The 19,239-nt window shown below is 43.5% G+C and overlaps 1 protein-coding gene across 8 annotated transcripts in view; it reads right to left on the minus strand.

Annotated features, from left to right (window-relative positions):
* LOC139408318 (tropomyosin 2 (beta)) overlaps positions 1 to 19,239 on the minus strand; it is a 38,148-nt gene that overhangs the window by 12,874 nt on the left and 6,035 nt on the right. For 4 of the 8 annotated variants that reach the window (XM_071152049.1, XM_071152047.1, XM_071152046.1 and 1 more), the window contains exons 3-5: positions 5,957 to 6,090; positions 5,291 to 5,408; positions 886 to 956 (exon numbers count right to left, since the gene is read on the minus strand). In XM_071152049.1, the coding sequence (XP_071008150.1) occupies positions 886 to 956; positions 5,291 to 5,408; positions 5,957 to 6,090 (323 nt within the window). Of the gene's footprint in view, positions 1 to 885; positions 957 to 5,290; positions 5,409 to 5,956; positions 6,091 to 11,844; positions 12,264 to 19,239 lie in introns of those variants that run through there. The other 4 variants (XM_071152053.1, XM_071152050.1, XM_071152051.1 and 1 more) reach the window with 2 other exon arrangements.

The following is a 19,239-nucleotide window of genomic DNA, read 5'->3' on the forward strand; positions in this document are numbered from 1 at the left end:
TGGTTAAAGGGACGGCCACTGTTAAAGGGACGGCCACTGGTTAAAGGGACGGCCACTGGTTAAAGGGACGGCCACTGGTTAAAGGGACGGCCACTGGTTAAAGGGACGGCCACTGGTTAAAGGGACGGCCACTGGTTAAAGGGACGGCCACTGGTTAAAGGGACGGCCACTGGTTAAAGGGACGGCCACTGGACTCTCCGTTGTTAAGCCAATCGAAATCAATACACCCACGGAGGTCATTAGCTTGTTTCAGTTGCGATCCAATCATGGGTAATTTTATTAACAGGAAGGTGGGTCCATGCAATAAGTCAAATTAATATTAACCATTTTTCAGGAGAGGCCTCATCATCAATGTATATTTCAAAATGCATTAGATGGTTAGGTGCGAAACGCCTTGATAAAAATATATGCATAAATTCCCAAATGTGCTCAAGTAAATAAGTGATGGGGCTAGTAAAGTCTACTGATGAACCATCAACATGTCATTCACATTAAAAACACCACATTTCAATGGAACTGAAATACGAGGAATTTGTTGATTTTAACAAAGTTTTTAAGTGCGATGTCCAGCACTGCGTTTTGATTCGCCACCCTTCTCCCTAGGCGTACACTTGATTGGATGAACTTTAAAATGGTGAAAACTCACTCCAGCCAATGCTTACATCAATCATTTGCTGTTAAATCCCTGACGGGAAGGAAGTGTGCAAGTTCACACTTCTAGAAAAGGGTGGAGAATAGGGACTAAGACATGGATATTGGCACCCTATTCCCTATATAGTGCACTACTTTTGACCAGAGCCCTATGGGACCGGGTCAAAAGTAGTGCACTATAAAAAGGGAATATGGTGCCATTTGTGTGTCAGCAATGAAGGAGGGTAAACTTACGCCTCAGCCACCTCAGCACGCTCCTCAGAGCGCTCAAGGTCACCCTCAAGGATCACCAGCTTACGGGCCACCTGTAGTCATACAAAACACACATTAAAGTACTCAGGCCAAACACTTCCAATAACTTCCAACACACACAAAACTATTCCCATGCAACATCTAAACAGAGATGGTGGCACGAAGAACGTGCAGAAACAGACCTTCAAGCTGACACAAGCATCAAAACACATCAAACTAAATTCTGTATTGACCAGTACATTCAATAGTCAAAAACAAAATGAAGAGGGAGGGGAAAAAACCCAAGAGATTTCATTTAAGAATTTAAGAGAAATCATTAAATAAAAATGTAATAAAAAGATCTTACGATGAGGGGCGGTAGCGGTGGGTTTAAAAAAAGAGCAAAAAAAATCAGATATAAAATGTCCTATAACCCCCATAGGATGAACCAACATACCGTAGCCCGTATAACCCCCATAGGATGAACCAACATACCGTAGCCCTATAACCCCCATAGGATGAACCAACATACCGTAGTCCTATAACCCCCATAGGATGAACCAACATACCGTAGTCCTATAACCCCCATAGGATGAACCAACATACCGTAATTCTATAACCCCCATAGGATGAACCAACATACCGTAGTCCTATAACCCCCATAGGATGAACCAACATACCGTAGTCCTATAACCCCCATAGGATGAACCAACATACCGTAGTCCTATAACTCCCATAGGATGAACCCACATACCGTAGTCCTATAACCCCCATAGGATGAACCAACATACCGTAGTCCTATAACCCCCATAGGATGAACCAACATACCGTAGCCCTTATAACCCCCATAGGATGAACCAACATACCGTAGTCCTATAACCCCCATAGGATGAACCAACATACCGTAGTCCTATAACCCCCATAGGATGAACCAACATACCGTAGTCCTATAACCCCCATAGGATGAACCAACATACCGTAGTCCTATAACCCCCATAGGATGAACCAACATACCGTAGTCCTATAACCCCCATAGGATGAACCAACATACCGTAGCCCTTATAACCCCCATAGGATGAACCAACATACCGTAGTCCGATAACCCCCATAGGATGAACCAACATACCGTAATCCTATAACCCCCATAGGATGAACCAACATACCGTAGCCCTTATAACCCCCATAGGATGAGCCAACATACCGTAGCCCTTATAACCCCCATAGGATGAACCAACATACCGTAATCCTATAACCCCCATAGGATGAACCAACATACCGTAGTCCTATAACCCCCATAGGATGAACCAACATACCGTAGTCCTATAACCCCCATCAGTCCTATAACCCCCATAGGATGAACCAACATATCGTAGCCCTTATAACCCCCATAGGATGAACCAACATACCGTAGCCCTTATAACTCCCATAGGATGAACCAACATACCGTAGCCCTTATAACCCCCATAGGATGAACCAACATACCGTAGTCCTATAACCCCCATAGGATGAACCAACATACCGTAGTCCTATAACCCCCATAGGATGAACCAACATACCGTAGTCCTATAACCCCCATCAGTCCTATAACCCCCATAGGATGAACCAACATACCGTAGCCCTTATAACCCCCATAGGATGAACCAACATACCGTAGCCCTTATAACTCCCATAGGATGAACTAACATACCGTAGCCCTTATAACCCCCATAGGATGAACCAACATACCGTAGTCCGATAACCCCCATAGGATGAACCAACATACCGTAGCCCTTATAACCCCCATAGGATGAGCCAACATACCGTAGTCCTATAACCCCCATAGGATGAACAAACATACCGTAATCCTATAACCCCCATAGGATGAACCAACATACCGTAGTCCTATAACCCCCATAGGATGAACCAACATACCGTAGCCCTTATAACCCCCATAGGATGAACCAACATACCGTAGTCCGATAACCCCCATAGGATGAACCAACATACCGTAGCCCTTATAACCCCCATAGGATGAACCAACATACCGTAATCCTATAACCCCCATAGGATGAACCAACATACCGTAGTCCTATAACCCCCATAGGATGAACCAACATACCGTAGTCCTATAACCCCCATCAGTCCTATAACCCCCATAGGATGAACCAACATACCGTAGCCCTTATAACCCCCATAGGATGAACCAACATACCGTAGTCCTATAACCCCCATCAGTCCTATAACCCCCATAGGATGAACCAACATACCGTAGCCCTTATAACCCCCATAGGATGAACCAACATACCGTAGCCCTTATAACTCCCATAGGATGAACCAACATACCGTAGCCCTTATAACCCCCATAGGATGAACCAACATACCGTAGTCCTATAACCCCCATAGGATGAACCAACATACCGTAGTCCTATAACCCCCATAGGATGAACCAACATACCGTAGTCCTATAACCCCCATCAGTCCTATAACCCCCATAGGATGAACCAACATACCGTAGCCCTTATAACCCCCATAGGATGAACCAACATACCGTAGCCCTTATAACTCCCATAGGATGAACTAACATACCGTAGCCCTTATAACCCCCATAGGATGAACCAACATACCGTAGTCCGATAACCCCCATAGGATGAACCAACATACCGTAGCCCTTATAACCCCCATAGGATGAGCCAACATACCGTAGCCCTTATAACCCCCATAGGATGAACCAACATACCGTAATCCTATAACCCCCATAGGATGAACCAACATACCGTAGTCCTATAACCCCCATAGGATGAACCAACATACCGTAGTCCTATAACCCCCATCAGTCCTATAACCCCCATAGGATGAACCAACATACCGTAGCCCTTATAACCCCCATAGGATGAACCAACATACCGTAGCCCTTATAACTCCCATAGGATGAACCAACATACCGTAGCCCTTATAACCCCCATAGGATGAACCAACATACCGTAGTCCGATAACCCCCATAGGATGAACCAACATACCGTAGCCCTTATAACCCCCATAGGATGAGCCAACATACCGTAGCCCTTATAACCCCCATAGGATGAACCAACATACCGTAATCCTATAACCCCCATAGGATGAACCAACATACCGTAATCCTATAACCCCCATAGGATGAACCAACATACCGTAATCCTATAACCCCCATAGGATGAACCAACATACCGTAATCCTATAACCCCCATAGGATGAACCAACATACCGTAGGCCTATATACTGTGTACCAGAAGTGGCAGGTCTACAACCCCCATGATCAAATGTGTAGCCAGCTCCCAGGGTGCAGCTGGTGCCCTCAGTGGGGAAGTGCACTAGACTGGCTGAGTGTTAGTGAGAGAGATCGAGGGAGAGCGGTCAATGACAGGTCTCATTCTGTATAAATCCATTAGACAGCTACTTTGTCTGTCAGTGTAATCCTCTGGGATGTGGGCTCATGTGACCTCCAGGTCTAAGCCACAGGCCATGAGCAATCAACATATGCTACAGGCTAAACTGCTAATCAGTTCCCCCTAGGTACAGATCTAGGATCAGCTTCCCCTTCCCCAATCCTAACATTAACCATTAGTGAGGAAAATGCTGAACTGGCCCAGGATCAGCATCTAGGGTAAACATCACCCTATACTACGGTACCTGTGTATGACCTTAGCTAAGCAAGCTAAATTTAGCTCTACACTACGTGGCCGGATTCCAGGAGCCAGATTAAGCCTAATCCTGGGCAAAAATCACATTCAACAGAGATTGATCTTGCTTTTTAGTTCAAGAGCCTGGGAAACAGCCAAAGAGCGTGGGGTTATGCTGAAATCTACAAATTTACTGTAGAAATTATGAGTTTTCCACAGAACACATACAGGCATTGAAAATAAAATATATCGGGGGAAACAAAAGACCAAACGGTTTGTTCAAGACCTGATAGAATACTTAGAAATGCATCTTGTCATGTTAGGATAATGAAGCCTAGGCAGAGGTACGGATGGGGGGCTTCCACAGAGAGGCCTCCTTTGATCTGACATGTAGCAGGCTAAACTGATGCTACAGAGGAGAAAGGGGTATGCAGTGTGGGTGTATGTCTGTACTGTTATAGAGAAACACCACAGGTGTCAACGCTACCATCAAGGGAACACAACAGCTTCCATTTTCCAAACAATCTTAAATCAAATCAAGTGTTGATATGCTTGTTACAGGGGCTACAAAATTATGAAAAGTGGTGGATTCCAGCGTATGACATGGCTCTACAGTAGTCTGGCTTTAGTCAATGGGCACGTTCCAGATCGCACTGTGTGTCAAAGGTAACGTCTCAGAAACTATAGTAAACATGATATAGCAACCTTTAAAAAAAATATTTAAAAAAGACGACCTGGAACGCAACGATACTTTAGGGCAGAAGGACACCCACCTCCTCGTACTTCCTGTCGGCCTCCTCAGCAATGTGCTTGGCCTCCTTTAGCTGCATCTCCTGGATCTCCATCTTCTCCTCGTCCTTTGACGCCCTGTTCTCTATCACCTTCATTCCTCTGGAAAAACACCACAGGGTTAGCTACAGTATGGACCTTCATCTCCAACCCTGTTCTCCATCACCATTCCTCTGGGGGACACCACAGGCAACAGGACAGAGAGAAGTCATGGGTGATTGGGGGGGGGGGGGGGGGGGGTTGGAACATACTTTCGATGTGTACTTTCTTTAATATCAAAAATACTTTGACCTGTCCACTCTGTTATGTTTCAATGCTAATAGTAACTGCTGAAGGAAATTCTGAAAAACTATTGGGGCTTGTTGAATGTCTTGGCTAGCGTTTCTTCCTACTTCCTTCCATAATTCCTATTCTGAAAGAAATGGGGAACCCTGCTCTAGAGCAGAATGGCTGAACTATGGTGGTGCTCCCCTGCTCAGACGTTGCATGCATCAACCAATGGTGGCATGCCACTTCATTAACTGTGCAGTCGGGCATCAGATTGCTAAAACATATGATGTGGTTAGCGGACACGTAAAATACCTATCCAGGTGTTGTAACATTTGGCATGCATCGGATACACAACCTAAAAGAGGAGACGGAAGTCCTACCTCTCGCTCTCGTCTGCAGCCTTCTCGGCCTCCTCCAGCTTCTGCAGCGCAGTGGCCAGTCTCTCCTGGGCCCTGTCCAACTCCTCCTCTACCAGCTGGATACGTCTGTTTAGGGAAGCCACCTCTGCCTCTGCCTGGTGGGGGAGAGAAAACACTCAGTCAGCCACAATAAATGTGCTGGGTTGCCAACTGCCTCCATTTATTCCACATTGGATAATTTTCTTAGCCTGGTTGGTGTATCACCCAAACTGAGCTGCCAGGGAGGAAGGAAACTCATCTGGGATATGGTTAATAGGTTACATGTGGTAGGCTTACAGATTTATCAAATCATTGCAGTGCAAGCAACCATATCCAAGTTCCATACCATAAAGAATAACCACCTTCAATATGACCTTGGGTTCATCCATGTAGCATACATTTTTCTCAGGTGTCCCTAGTTTTCACCATTGAAATACCATGGATACTGATCAACACCTTTGTTGAATGTCTATACATATTTTTTTCTTTAGAACCTTCTTTTCAAAACATTGAAAGCATTTAGAAAAGAACCTTCTTGACACAGAATGACCATGGTTCATTGGATTAGCAGAGGCCTTCTCATTGCTCTATGGGGAAGTGAAGTGGCATCATACCACAGTTAATGACAAACGCAAACAATCCCAGCATTGAGGCAGTGGGAGGAGGAATGTGTTCCCTTATGTCACAAGGGACAGTAATGACAGTGCCAAAGGTTTATTTGTCCAGTTAGGGGCCCTTTGAGCTTCTATTTACCCCTGAACCAACGTTTGTTGGTACTGTCACATTGGCCTTCCTGAGAATTTTTTTTTGCACCTTTTGATACATCAAGTGGGTCCTTTTGGGCTCTACCTTTTGTCTTGTGGTAAAAAATGTGTAACACTAAGATTGTAGGCTTTCTAATAACAGACTGTTGGCCTAACAAAGGGTAGCTGTAAACGTAGAAAACAAGCAGCAGCATGTGAACTACATTAGACTCGTGGATATCAGTAGAACAGTCCATTTCCACAAGGCAGCAACTCTCCATAGACTTGCTGAAGCAGGTGGGGGGCTGATCAAGCAGTGAGTCCATGAGTAGATGATGATGACAGATGATTGGATGGAGAGAGCACCGCATTCCAGCATTCTTAATGTTCCCGCTGGGGGATACAGGCGGAGTTAACGGCAAAACAAAAGAGCCATTGTCTGTCGTCGTCCCCCCCAGCAGCAGAAGACAGCTAATTAGACCCCCCCCCCCTCAGCCAAATCCCAGAAATCTGTTCCCATTCTGCCGGGCCTTCGTCGGGGAAGCTGTGGAATGCCATCTGTGACATTGAAAACATTCCAGAGCCTTTCACTTTCACAGACCGGTTAATACCACACTTCATTTGGCTCGGTTTAGTCAAATAATTGATATGTGGCACTCGTGCCAGGCAAACTGTTAAGAGATTACCATTTCAGAGAGAACCAACACGTTCTCAGTGTAGATTGTTTGGCAATGGGACAGAACAGGAACAATAAGCTTGCTCTTTTGTTGGTCAATTTTTATATTTCTGGCCTGGGCCCAAAGCCATATTGTAGTATGATTGACAGTCAGTGTTCCTCCCCTTGGGTGAACCTGGCCCCTTACTGAAATATTTCCTAAATTCCCGGTGTGTATGATTGCACTTCAAAGCTGTTTACATTAATGATAGTCATATTCCATCATGGCAAGCAGAAAGGTTGAGGTCCAGTTGCTCTGTTAAAGGAGTAGTTTACTATTTTAAAACATGACTACTTTCAAGGTAAGGAACTAATATATATATATATTTTTTTTTAAAGTTAGCTGAAAACTGTAATGGCCGTTTAAAGATAACCGAACTTTGGATTACTCATAGCCTACTTTCAGGGTGAGGCACCACCAAACAAGATATTGTAAAATAGTGAACTGCTCCTTTAATGGTAGAGTGACTTTGGGCTGACTGAATGGACCCAAGGCCATTCTCTCTCAGCTAAAACTCTGGTCAGAAAATGATTAACCTGCTCAACTGCCAGAGATGAGACAGCGAGAAATACAGACAGCGACTCTGGCTAGACAGGGAGTGGAGTCAGGAAGAGAGACCTGCTCAATAAAAGCTGCCCTCATCCCTTCTGCTCCCTACGGTACACTGGCTCATTTGATTTGTACAATTTAACAACCAGTCATCAATTAGTGTTTAAGTGAGGTTTATATCTAATTATGTGGAAACAGTTGAATGAACACTGGATGTCTTTCATGTACAAACTAGAAAGAGAAAATAATACATTGAGGACTACGCTATTTTGTTAAGGGCTCATTACAGCCAAACATTATCAGCTAACGTGCAGCCACTTCTCTGTACGTATGCATGCTCTGCACAACTTAATTCCCTTGACAGCCCAATACCCTTGTGAAAGGTGGGCGATAAACAAATTAGCCTACTGAGGTGCGCTCATGCAAGGGCAGCAAGCTCAACAGCCAGCTTATGCTCTAGTGTAGGCATTACAATGCATGTCCATTAGCATCATGGCTCACCAGAAACTAACTCTGTACAGCAGGGGTGTCAAAGTCAAATGGACGGAGGGCCAAATAAAAAAATCAGCTACAAGACGAGGGCCGGACTGTTCGAATGTTCATTGAAAATTTTTTAAATGACGCATATAGTCTAGTGAACCTAATTGAACCTACTGAAAACCTAACAAATATATTACAATATGATCAGATAAATAAAGCAATATTTTCTTATGGCTCTGTCAGTAATCTTTAATTTTCAACAGACACAAAAGACAAATTTCCTTTATATAAATATCCCCATAACATGAACATTAAATGAAAGAAACCGGTATTCAAGGCACCATCAGTAGACTATATTTTCTATTTTAGCAAAAGTGGGCTAAATTTACTTCAAAGAAAAAACAATAATAGCAATTTTCTATCATCCACTCAACTGAAATATTTTTAAAATATAATTGGATTGAAATACAAAAAAATAAAGTGCAAAAATCTATTAATCAAAAACAACACTTTGTTTAAGGAGAAGTAACATGCAGTGAAAACAAATATTAAATTTTAACTTTTAAACTTGAACTGAGTAAAAACTCTAAATATGTGATTGCACAGTAATGTTCACTTGTTTGAGGTTGAGGGTGATACTTGGTGGTGTCCCATCTTTTCCACAAGTTCATCAATGTTCGGGGTAAGGCTCTGAGCTGAAGAAATCCTCAGAATTGAGTGGAGGTGTTCAGCAGTAAGTCGACTTCTGTGTGATGTTTTGTTCAGGTTCATCAAAGAAAACAGTTGTTCACACAGGTATGTGCTGCCAAACATAGACAACGTTTGAGCAGCCTGGATGCGCAGCTGGGGCATTGTGCCGGGGAGGAAACGGGCGAACTCCGCAGCACCCACTGCCGCATATTTTGCCCTCAGTGCATCATTGCATTGGAGGTCAATCAACTCCATTTGGAGGTTTGGTGGTGAGCTTTCCACGTCAACAGCAAATGGGTTACCGAGCAGTTCCAACCTGCTTTTTTGTGCTTCAAAGTCAGCAAATCGGCGTCGAAAGTCAGCGGCAAGCATACCTATTTTATCAGCCAACTGTGTGCTCGGGAACGCACTGGTAGAGAGCTTCTCTTTCATGGTCTGGCAGCTGGGAAAGTGGCTCAAATTTTCTTTCCGCATCTGCGTCTCCCACAGAGTCAGTTTGGTTTTAAATGCCTTCACTGTACTGTACATATCAGAGATGACACGATCCCGACCCTGCAGCTGCAAGTTTATTGCATTCAGATGACTCGTAATGTCACACAGAAAAGCCATTTCACACAGAAACATTTCGTCTCGGAGTTGTGTTGTGTCTTTCCCTTTGCTGTCCAAGAACAGACAAATCTCCTCACGAAGCTCGAAACATCTTTGAAGCACCTTTCCCTGGCTTAGCCATCGCACCTCTGTGTGATAAGGCAAATCACCATGCTCCGTTTCTAACTCCGTCAGAAATGCCTTGAACTGGCGGTGATTCAAACCTTTGGCTCTGATAAAGTTAACTGTGCGCGTGATGATGCTCATTACATGCTCCATTTTCAAGGCTTTACCGCACAACGCTTCCTGGTGTATGATACAATGATAAGCTGTCAGCTCACCTGTCGCGTTTTCCTCTTGCATCTTTTCCCGTATCTTCGCCACCAGTCCGCTCCTGTGTCCACACATCGCAGGTGCTCCGTCGGTTGTCAAACCCACGAGTTTTTCCCAAGGCAGCTCCATCTCATTTACACATCTTGACACCTCTTCATACAAATCATGCCCCGTAGTTGTGCCATGCATAGGACGTAAAGCCAAAAACTCCTCTGTCACGCTTAGGTTGGAGTCCACTCCGCGGATGAAAATTGACAACTGGGCAATGTCAGAAATGTCGGTGCTCTCATCCACAGCCAAGGAATATGCAATAAAATCTTTTCCCTTTTTCACAAGCTGCTCTTTTAGATTGATGGACAACTGGTCTACTCTCTCGGCAATGGTGTTTCTGCTCAGACTCACATTTAAAAAGAGTTGCCTTTTTTCTGGGCAAACTTCGTCACAAACTTTAATCATGCAGTTTTTGATGAAATCCCCCTCCGTAAATGGCCGGGCTGATTTAGCGATCTCTTCTGCCAAAATAAAACTGGCCTTGACAGCAGCCTGGCCTTGTGATTTGGCTTTTTTGAACAGAGCCTGTCGAGATTTGAGGCCTCGTTTTAATTCCTCTGCCTTTTGTAGCCTTTGTTCCATGTCCATATTCTTGTTTTTGTCCGCGTGTTTCGTTTCATAATGTCGTCTCAGATTATACTCTTTCAGTACCGCCACACTTTCTCCACACAGAAGACACACAGGTTTTCCAGCTACCTTCGTGAACATATACTCCGACTCCCACCTTGTTTGAAACCCCCGGTTCTCAGTATCCACCTTCCGTTTTGCCATTTTTGATGGGTATCTGAAAGTTAATTTTACTGTGATGCTGACGACTGCTGTGCCAATAAATATTGAAATGAAGCAGCCTACTGCTCGGTGCGTCACCTTTGCATTGTGGGAAATGTAGTATTGGTGCGTGTAAAAGATCTGCGGGCTGCCGGCTTGCTGCGGGCCGGTTCTAATAATAAATCAAGATCATCCCAGGGGCCGTAAAAAACCTTCTTGCGGGCCGGATGTGGCCCGCGGGCCTTGACTCTGACATATGTGCTGTACAGCATCTGATGGAATAAAGACCATATCAAGGTCAAGCCTGCTTGCTATGGGAAAACAGCACATCAATAATACTGCTTCGTAGGCCATCAAGAGAGCAACTTCCATGCATACATAATGGCCAACACCCACCCTCCATTTTGAGGGACTGCCACTGTCCACATCCAAACTGAATAGAAGATGAATAATAGAGTATGATAAGTAGTAACTTAAGTCAGCAGGCTATACAGGGACAGATCTATCAAGTTACATTCTCCTTTATAGGGCATCTTTAAATTCAATGTAATGTGTTTAAATCCAGTTTTAGTGAAGTATTGAGTTCATATGGGAGTCTACTCTGGCATATCAAACGTTTTGAAGTAACAATTTGCCAAGAGCCAGTCTGCTTTAACTGGTATTAATTAACCTTACGTGGCTCTCTCCGGGACTGTGACCATGAGTAAGCTAAAACATGGAGTAATTTACGGACCGGGCTGCACCTACGGCTGTAAACTTGCCAAATGCACAAACCGTAAAACACTCCACATTTTCAGTTCCCTCTGTACCAGCAAAAGAGAGACTTTGCGATATTAGGTAATTATATTCCGTGTGTAAGCAATTACTTTTGTGGACTGCATCCATGCTCCCCTATAAATGGTGATCATAGGCTCCAACTCGGATTAATCGGTTTATTCTAGGCGTCTCTTACCCGCTCTCTGGCCTGTCTCTCCGCATCAACCTCTCTCTGGAGCGTTTCGGCACGGTCCTCCGCATCATCAGCTTGTTGCTGCAATGTCTGAATTTTCCTTTTCACGGCTTCAATAGATGTTATTCCAGCCATTGCAACTATCTATGTAACACTTATATTCAATAGACAAAGCTGCTATAAACGCGACGTTGCCTAGAGCGCTACAGGGCACCTTGATTGATGAGTCACGCGGCTTGTAGTAGCGACGGCCCAGTGATAGTCTACAATATAGTTATTTTGTGCCACTTGTATCCATATGCAAGCCTAAACGATCTTGTTAATTCAGCGAAATGCTTGCAGTCTCCTGCCTGCTAATGCGTTATCACAATTCAGTAGCTAGGGTACAAAGTTACTACATTCTTTTCTCCGCCTCCTCTCTTATCTTTCAGATGATGTCACAGGTCCGCGGCAGTTTAAAGGAATAGCAGCATAAAAAAAACAGTTTTGAAGAGCAGCATTTTATTTTGCTGTGCATCTCTTTGTGTTCTATTGAAATAAAGCACGTGTGTCTCAATGCTGTATGTCAATGCATATGTCATTTAGGCCATATGTCATTTAGACCAACGGCTTGTAAGTAAGAATGTCACGGTAAGGTTTACACCTGTTGTATTCGGCGCATGCGACAAATACGATTTGATTTGGTTCCCAACCTTTTTCGGTTACTGTACCACCAACTGAATTTTGCTCTGCCTGGAGTAACCCTGAAGAACCCCCTAATGTACCCTGCCTGATCTCATAGACTAGACGTAATATAGTAAACGTAAACCCAGGACACTCAAATTAGTATGATACGTTACATTTGGTATGGTTACAGACAGTTACTTAAGTCAAAAACGAAATCTCACCACGGACAACATTAGCGTGTTAGCTAATTAGCAACTTTTCACCTACTTACTACTTTTTAGCTACTTTGTAACTACTTAGCATGCTAGCTAGCCCTTCCCCAAACCCTTACCTTAATTAAAACTTTTAGCTAACCCTTCCCCTAGCCCTAACCTAAACCCTTTTAGCTAACCCTAACCCTAACCTTAACCCTTTAACCTACCTCCTAAACTGAACCTTAATTCTAACCCCTAACCCCAAGCCTAGCTAACGTTAGCCAGCTAAGCCTGGTCAATAAGGGTAAAAAGATAACCTCTCAAACAGATACTCAACTTTGTGAGAGATCTGCGTGTAGAGCTGAGCATACGGTATAAGTCGCACAGGAGAAAACAGGTGTAGCAAGTAAACTTGCTGAAGAGAGACGTTGATGAATGAGCTTCTACTTATTTATTGTAACCTAGGTGGCATGGCATACACATATACATTTCTAATCAGCTGGCTCAATGCACTTAAAAAAATATAAAGCTAAATAATAACATTAATATTATATTATTCAAAATAAAGAAAAGGCTTTCTGTTTGCCAATCCTACATCAATATTATTGGCGCTCACATTTCTGAGCTTCTGTAAATCTATTCACTGTATGAATATATACAAAAAAGTGATTTTTTAACATGTTTTATTTAACTAGGCAAGTCAGTTAAGAACAAATTCTTATTCACAATGACGGCCTACCCCCGGCCAAACCCGGGCCAATTGTACGCCACTCTATAGGACTCCCAATCATGGCCGGTTGTGATACAGCCTGGAATCGAACCAGGGTGTCTAGTGACACCTTTAGATGCAGTGCCTTAGACCACTGCGCCACTCGGGAGCAGTGGGCTTTAGATGTACTTGTGACTGGGGGTCAGTTAATATTCTTAAAAAGTGCTTAACTGTAGCCTACTAACCATTATTTAAACATATTAATCTAGAATAACAGTATATGAATGAACAGGATTTATTTGTTTCACGGTTTGAGACCTAAACTGTGTACTTTAGTAGCTACCTACTGTTTTGTCAAGTATTTTCAGATTATGTATCTGTTTTTCCTCCATGAAAGGAGGAATAGGACAAGCTACTTAATGGTGATCTTGTAATTATTTACTTGTGTGTGGTAGACTATTGCATAATTATCCTAATTCAAAGCAATACTGCTGTTGATGGTAGCCTCAGAAAAGTACCTATGGTTTTTAGTTTTATGCATTTATCATGAGTTGAATCTGTAATTTATCATGTTATAAGTTATGAGTGTAACCATTGTGTGTTTATGTAATACCATTTAGTTGACAAGAGGTCTGACTCTTTAAACCTGTCCAGACAGAGAGAGAGAGAGAGAGAGAGAGGGAGAGAGAGAGAGAGAGACAGAGACAGAGAGAGACAGAAAGAGAGAAAGAGAGAGAGGGAGAGAGAGAGACAGAGAGAGAGAGAGAGACAGAGAGAGATAGAGAGAGAGAAAGAGAGAGAGAGAGAGAGACAGGGGGAGGGAGAGAGAGAGAGCGAGAGGGAGCTTTGTCCAAACACAGTCTCAAAAATAGACTAATTGTGAAGCTGTGAGCATGAACTGGAAAGCATGACTTCACTTCACTATAAACAAGACTGCATTCTTTCAATTCTTTTCCTTCTTTGGTAACATTATAATGTTACAAGTTAAAGATTTTGAATATGAGATGTCTAATGTTACGCATGCTTAAGATTTTCACGAGTATCATAATTACTAAGTTGTAATTTCTTTGTGTTTAAATATGTGGCATAATCAGCGGGATATACCAATAGGCTACATGCGTCATTGGGTTTGCCATTGAAAAAACGTCCCGACTCAATTATTGAAAATAATTATGTATACAGTGCCTTGCGAAAGTATTCGGCCACCTTGAACTTTGCGACCTTTTGCCACATTTCAGGCTTCAAACATAAAGATATAAAAATGTATTTTTTTGTGAAGAATCAACAACAAGTGGGACACAATCATGAAGTGGAACGACATTTATTGGATATTTCAAACTTTTTTAACAAATCAAAAACTGAAAAATTGGGCGTGCAAAATTATTCAGCCCCCTTAAGTTAATACTTTGTAGCGCCACCTTTTGCTGCGATTACAGCTGTAAGTCGCTTGGGGTATGTCTCTATCAGTTTTGCACATCGAGAGACTGAAATTTTTTCCCATTCCTCCTTGCAAAACAGCTCGAGCTCAGTGAGGTTAGATGGAGAGCATTTGTGAACAGCAGTTTTCAGTTCTTTCCACAGATTCTCGATTGGATTCAGGTCTGGACTTTGACTTGGCCATTCTAACACCTGGATATGTTTATTTTTGAACCATTCCATTGTAGATTTTGCTTTATGTTTTGGATCATTGTCTTGTTGGAAGACAAATCTCCATCCCAGTCTCAGGTCTTTTGCAGACTCCATCAGGTTTTCTTACAGAATGGTCCTGTATTTGGCTCCATCCATCTTCCCATCAATTTTAACCATCTTCCCTGTCCCTGCTGAAGAAAAGCAGGCCCAAACCATGATGCTGCCACCACCATGTTTGACAGTGGGGATGGTGTGTTGCTTTTACGCCAAACATAACGTTTTGCATTGTTGCCAAAAAGTTACATTTTGGTTTCATCTGACCAGAGCACCTTCTTCCACATGTTTGGTGTGTCTCCCAGGTGGCTTGTGGCAAACTTTAAACAACACTTTTTATGGATATCTTTAAGAAATGGCTTTCTTCTTGCCACTCTTCCATAAAGGCCAGATTTGTGCAATATACGACTGATTGTTGTCCTATGGACAGAGTCTCCCACCTCAGCTGTAGATCTCTGCAGTTCATCCAGAGTGATCATGGGCCTCTTGGCTGCATCTCTGATCAGTCTTCTCCTTGTATGAGCTGAAAGTTTAGAGGGACGGCCAGGTCTTGGTAGATTTGCAGTGGTCTGATACTCCTTCCATTTCAATATTATCGCTTGCACAGTGCTCCTTGGGATGTTTAAAGCTTGGGAAATCTTTTTGTATCCAAATCCGGCTTTAAACTTCTTCACAACAGTATCTCGGACCTGCCTGGTGTGTTCCTTGTTCTTCATGATGCTCTCTGCGCTTTTAACGGACCTCTGAGACTATCACTGTACAGGTGCATTTATACGGAGACTTGATTACACACAGGTGGATTGTATTTATCATCATTAGTCATTTAGGTCAACATTGGATCATTCAGAGATCCTCACTGAACTTCTGGAGAGAGTTTGCTGCACTGAAAGTAAAGGGGCTGAATAATTTTGCACGTCCAATTTTTCAGTTTTTGATTTGTTAAAAAAGTTTGAAATATCCAATAAATGTCGTTCCACTTCATGATTGTGTCCCACTTGTTGTTGATTCTTCACAAAAAAATACAGTTTTATATCTTTATGTTTGAAGCCTGAAATGTGGCAAAAGTTCGCAAAGTTCAAGGGGGCCGAATACTTTCGCAAGGCACTGTAAATAACTAAACTTAACATATTTAAAACCGGTAGTGTCTATCAGGTTTCTATCATGAGTAAGCCTGACAATTAACTAATCATCTCTCTCATCAAGTATAGCCACAGTCTTTAAATAGATCAGTGTGACAACTATTGGTGACTGTCCTCTATTGGCACGGTTACAACTCTGGTGACATCATCACGGTGGCGTGATGATGGAGCGGGAAGACGCGGCGGTCGGGAGGGGTGGAACATCAGCGGGAGGAGGAGGTGGTCAGGAGGGGTGGAACATCAGCGGGAGAAGGAGGTGGTCAGGAGGGGTGGAACATCAGCGGGAGGAGGAGGTGGTCAGGAGGGGTGGAACATCAGCAGGAAGAGGAGGTGGTCAGGAGGGGTGGAACATCAGTGGGAAGAGGAGGTGGTCAGGAGGGGTGGAACATCAGCGAGAAGATGAGGTGGTCGGAACGGGTGGAACATCAGGAAATTATAAACTATGTTTTTAGGAAGGATTTTGAGAACAGGTAGTCTAGAATGCTGACAGCCACAGTTCTTATATGGACATGGTGAAACGGAATTGGAACTCTGAAGCATAACTGTACAGAGTTGAAATTAGCCTGGTCCCAGCTATTGCTTAGACGCCACTCTCTCAATTGAGTATCTTACCTAGTTATTTTTTAGATGATCTCATTTGCTATTTTGTAGCTTTAGCAACTATGTGTGTGTTTGTCTATCCCATTTCGTTCCTCTCCCGTAGGCTTTGCAGATGCTCCCCACCCCTTGGCTGCAACCATTCTAATTTAGTTCACCTTGCAAGCACAACCCACGTGGAATTCCTGGTCTCTTTTTGGCCCTTCCGGAAACATGGATCACCCCAGAGAACACTGCTACCCCAGCTGCTGTCTCTTCATCTGATAACATTTTCTCATACTCCGAGAGGATTTGGTCGTCACGGTGGTGGCATAGGGCTGGCTGCTCATTTCTCCTAAATGGAGATAATCTCTTTTCTCCCTCACACACCTGTCCATCTCCTCATTTGAACTCACTGCTGTCACTGTCACTGTCACTTGTTCACTGAAGCTCAACATTGTTGTCATCTATAGCTCACCAGGTGCCCTTAGAGAGTTCCTTAATGAGCTTGACACATGCTGGGTGTACTAGGTGACTTCAACCTCCCGACATCTGCCTTTGATTCATTTCTTTCCAACTCTTTCTTTCCCCTCCTTGCCTCTTTTGACCTCTTCCTTTCCCAGTTCCCTCCCACTCACAAGGCAGGCAATACACTTGACCTAATCTTTACTAGAGGCTGTTTGTCTACTAATCTCACGGCAACCCACCTCCAGGTCTCTGATCACTACTTTGTTTCCTTTTCTGTCCCTTTCCTCCAATCCTAACCACTCAGGCCCTACCCAGATGGTAATGCGCCGTCACAATCGTTGCTCTCTCCCACTACTCTCTCCTCCTCTATCCTATCATCTCTAAATCCTTCTCCCTCCCGTCTACTGATTCCTCTTTGACCCTACTATCCTCCATTTCCGCATCCTATGACTCGCACTGTCCTCTTTCCTTCCGACCTGCTCAGCCTGCTTCTTCCCTCTTTCCAATCGAAGCTCGCATCCGCTACAAGACCATGTAGCCTACGGAGCAGCAAGAGGAATTGCCCCTACTTTCAGGCTCTGCTCAAACTCTACACCCCAACCCAACCCAAGTACTCCGTTCTGCCACCTCTGGTCTCTTGAGCTCCCGCTCAACCCAGTCCAAGCTCTTCTCTGTCCTGGCACCCCAATGGTGGAACCGAGTCCCTGCCCATCTTCCGAAAACCCTACTCTTCAAAGATGATAAAATATATATATATATTTAACTTGGCAAGTCAGTTAAGAACAAATTCTTATTTACAATGACAGCCTACCCCGGCCAAACTCAGATGAGTGGGACTCCCCCACGGGGCTCCCAATCACAGCCGGTTGTGATGCAGCCTGGATACGAACCAGGGACTGCAGTGACACTCCTTGCACTGAAATGCAGTGCCGTTGCGCCACTTGGGAGCCCATAGTCTTAAATAATTCCACAGCGCACCCCCTCCTCATGAGATTATTTGAGTGTGTTTACACAGGCAGCCTAATTCAGATCTTTTGACAATTATTTGGCGTATCCGATACCCATCTGATCTTTTCCCTAATGTGTAAACAGCAATAACAAAAAAACATGGAATCTGATCTTTTGAGTTCCAATTTACACCACCTCCATATGTTCATCTCAATCCTGATACAATTCAGTCTGGATGCTCAGATCTGATTATTTTGCTCTGAAATGTTTTATTTTTGCACATGCCATGCCGTTACCATGTCAACTACCCCAAAATGTAAAGGATCAGTGACAAGAAATGAGCATCGCATCTGTGTATCTACTACTACTAGATGCTACATCAATGTGAATACACACATCTGATATGGGTCACATATAAAACTGAGTGTGGACAGTCAGAAAAAAAGATTGGATATGAATAAAACAAATTTGGAATTGGGTTGTTAGGGTGGCTGCCTTTTCTGGGTTACAGGTTGTCTTGCTACACTCTTAGGATAACCTTTGGAAGAACCCTATTTGGTTCCAGGTAGAATCATTTTGGTTCCATGTAGAACCCTTTCCACAGAGGGTTCTAGATGGAACCCAAAAGGGTTCTACCTGGAACCAAAAATGGTTCTACGTGGAGCCAAAAATGATACTCCTATGGGGACAGCCAAAGAACCCTTTCGGATCCCTTTTTTCCCCTACTCAATGGGGAAAGGCCTATGATGACATATAAAACAACAATATATAAGGTAACTTGAATGCGTATACCAGATCATATAATCATAAGAAAGGCTATGAGACATCATTTAGAAAAAACATTGTCCTGTCTTAAGGTACAGTACGAATGATGACAAAAAAGTTATACCAGCAACTGAAGGTTTACTTATAGTTTACTACCACTGCTAGTCCGGCCTAAAGGTGTAGCGTACTGTATTATACGGTCTCTGTGAACCGTTCTGACACCATGTTGACCTGTATTTGACCGGAGTCA

This window comes from Oncorhynchus clarkii, chromosome 5 (genome assembly GCF_045791955.1).
Source record: "Oncorhynchus clarkii lewisi isolate Uvic-CL-2024 chromosome 5, UVic_Ocla_1.0, whole genome shotgun sequence".
Classification (NCBI taxonomy): Eukaryota; Metazoa; Chordata; class Actinopteri; order Salmoniformes; family Salmonidae; genus Oncorhynchus; species Oncorhynchus clarkii.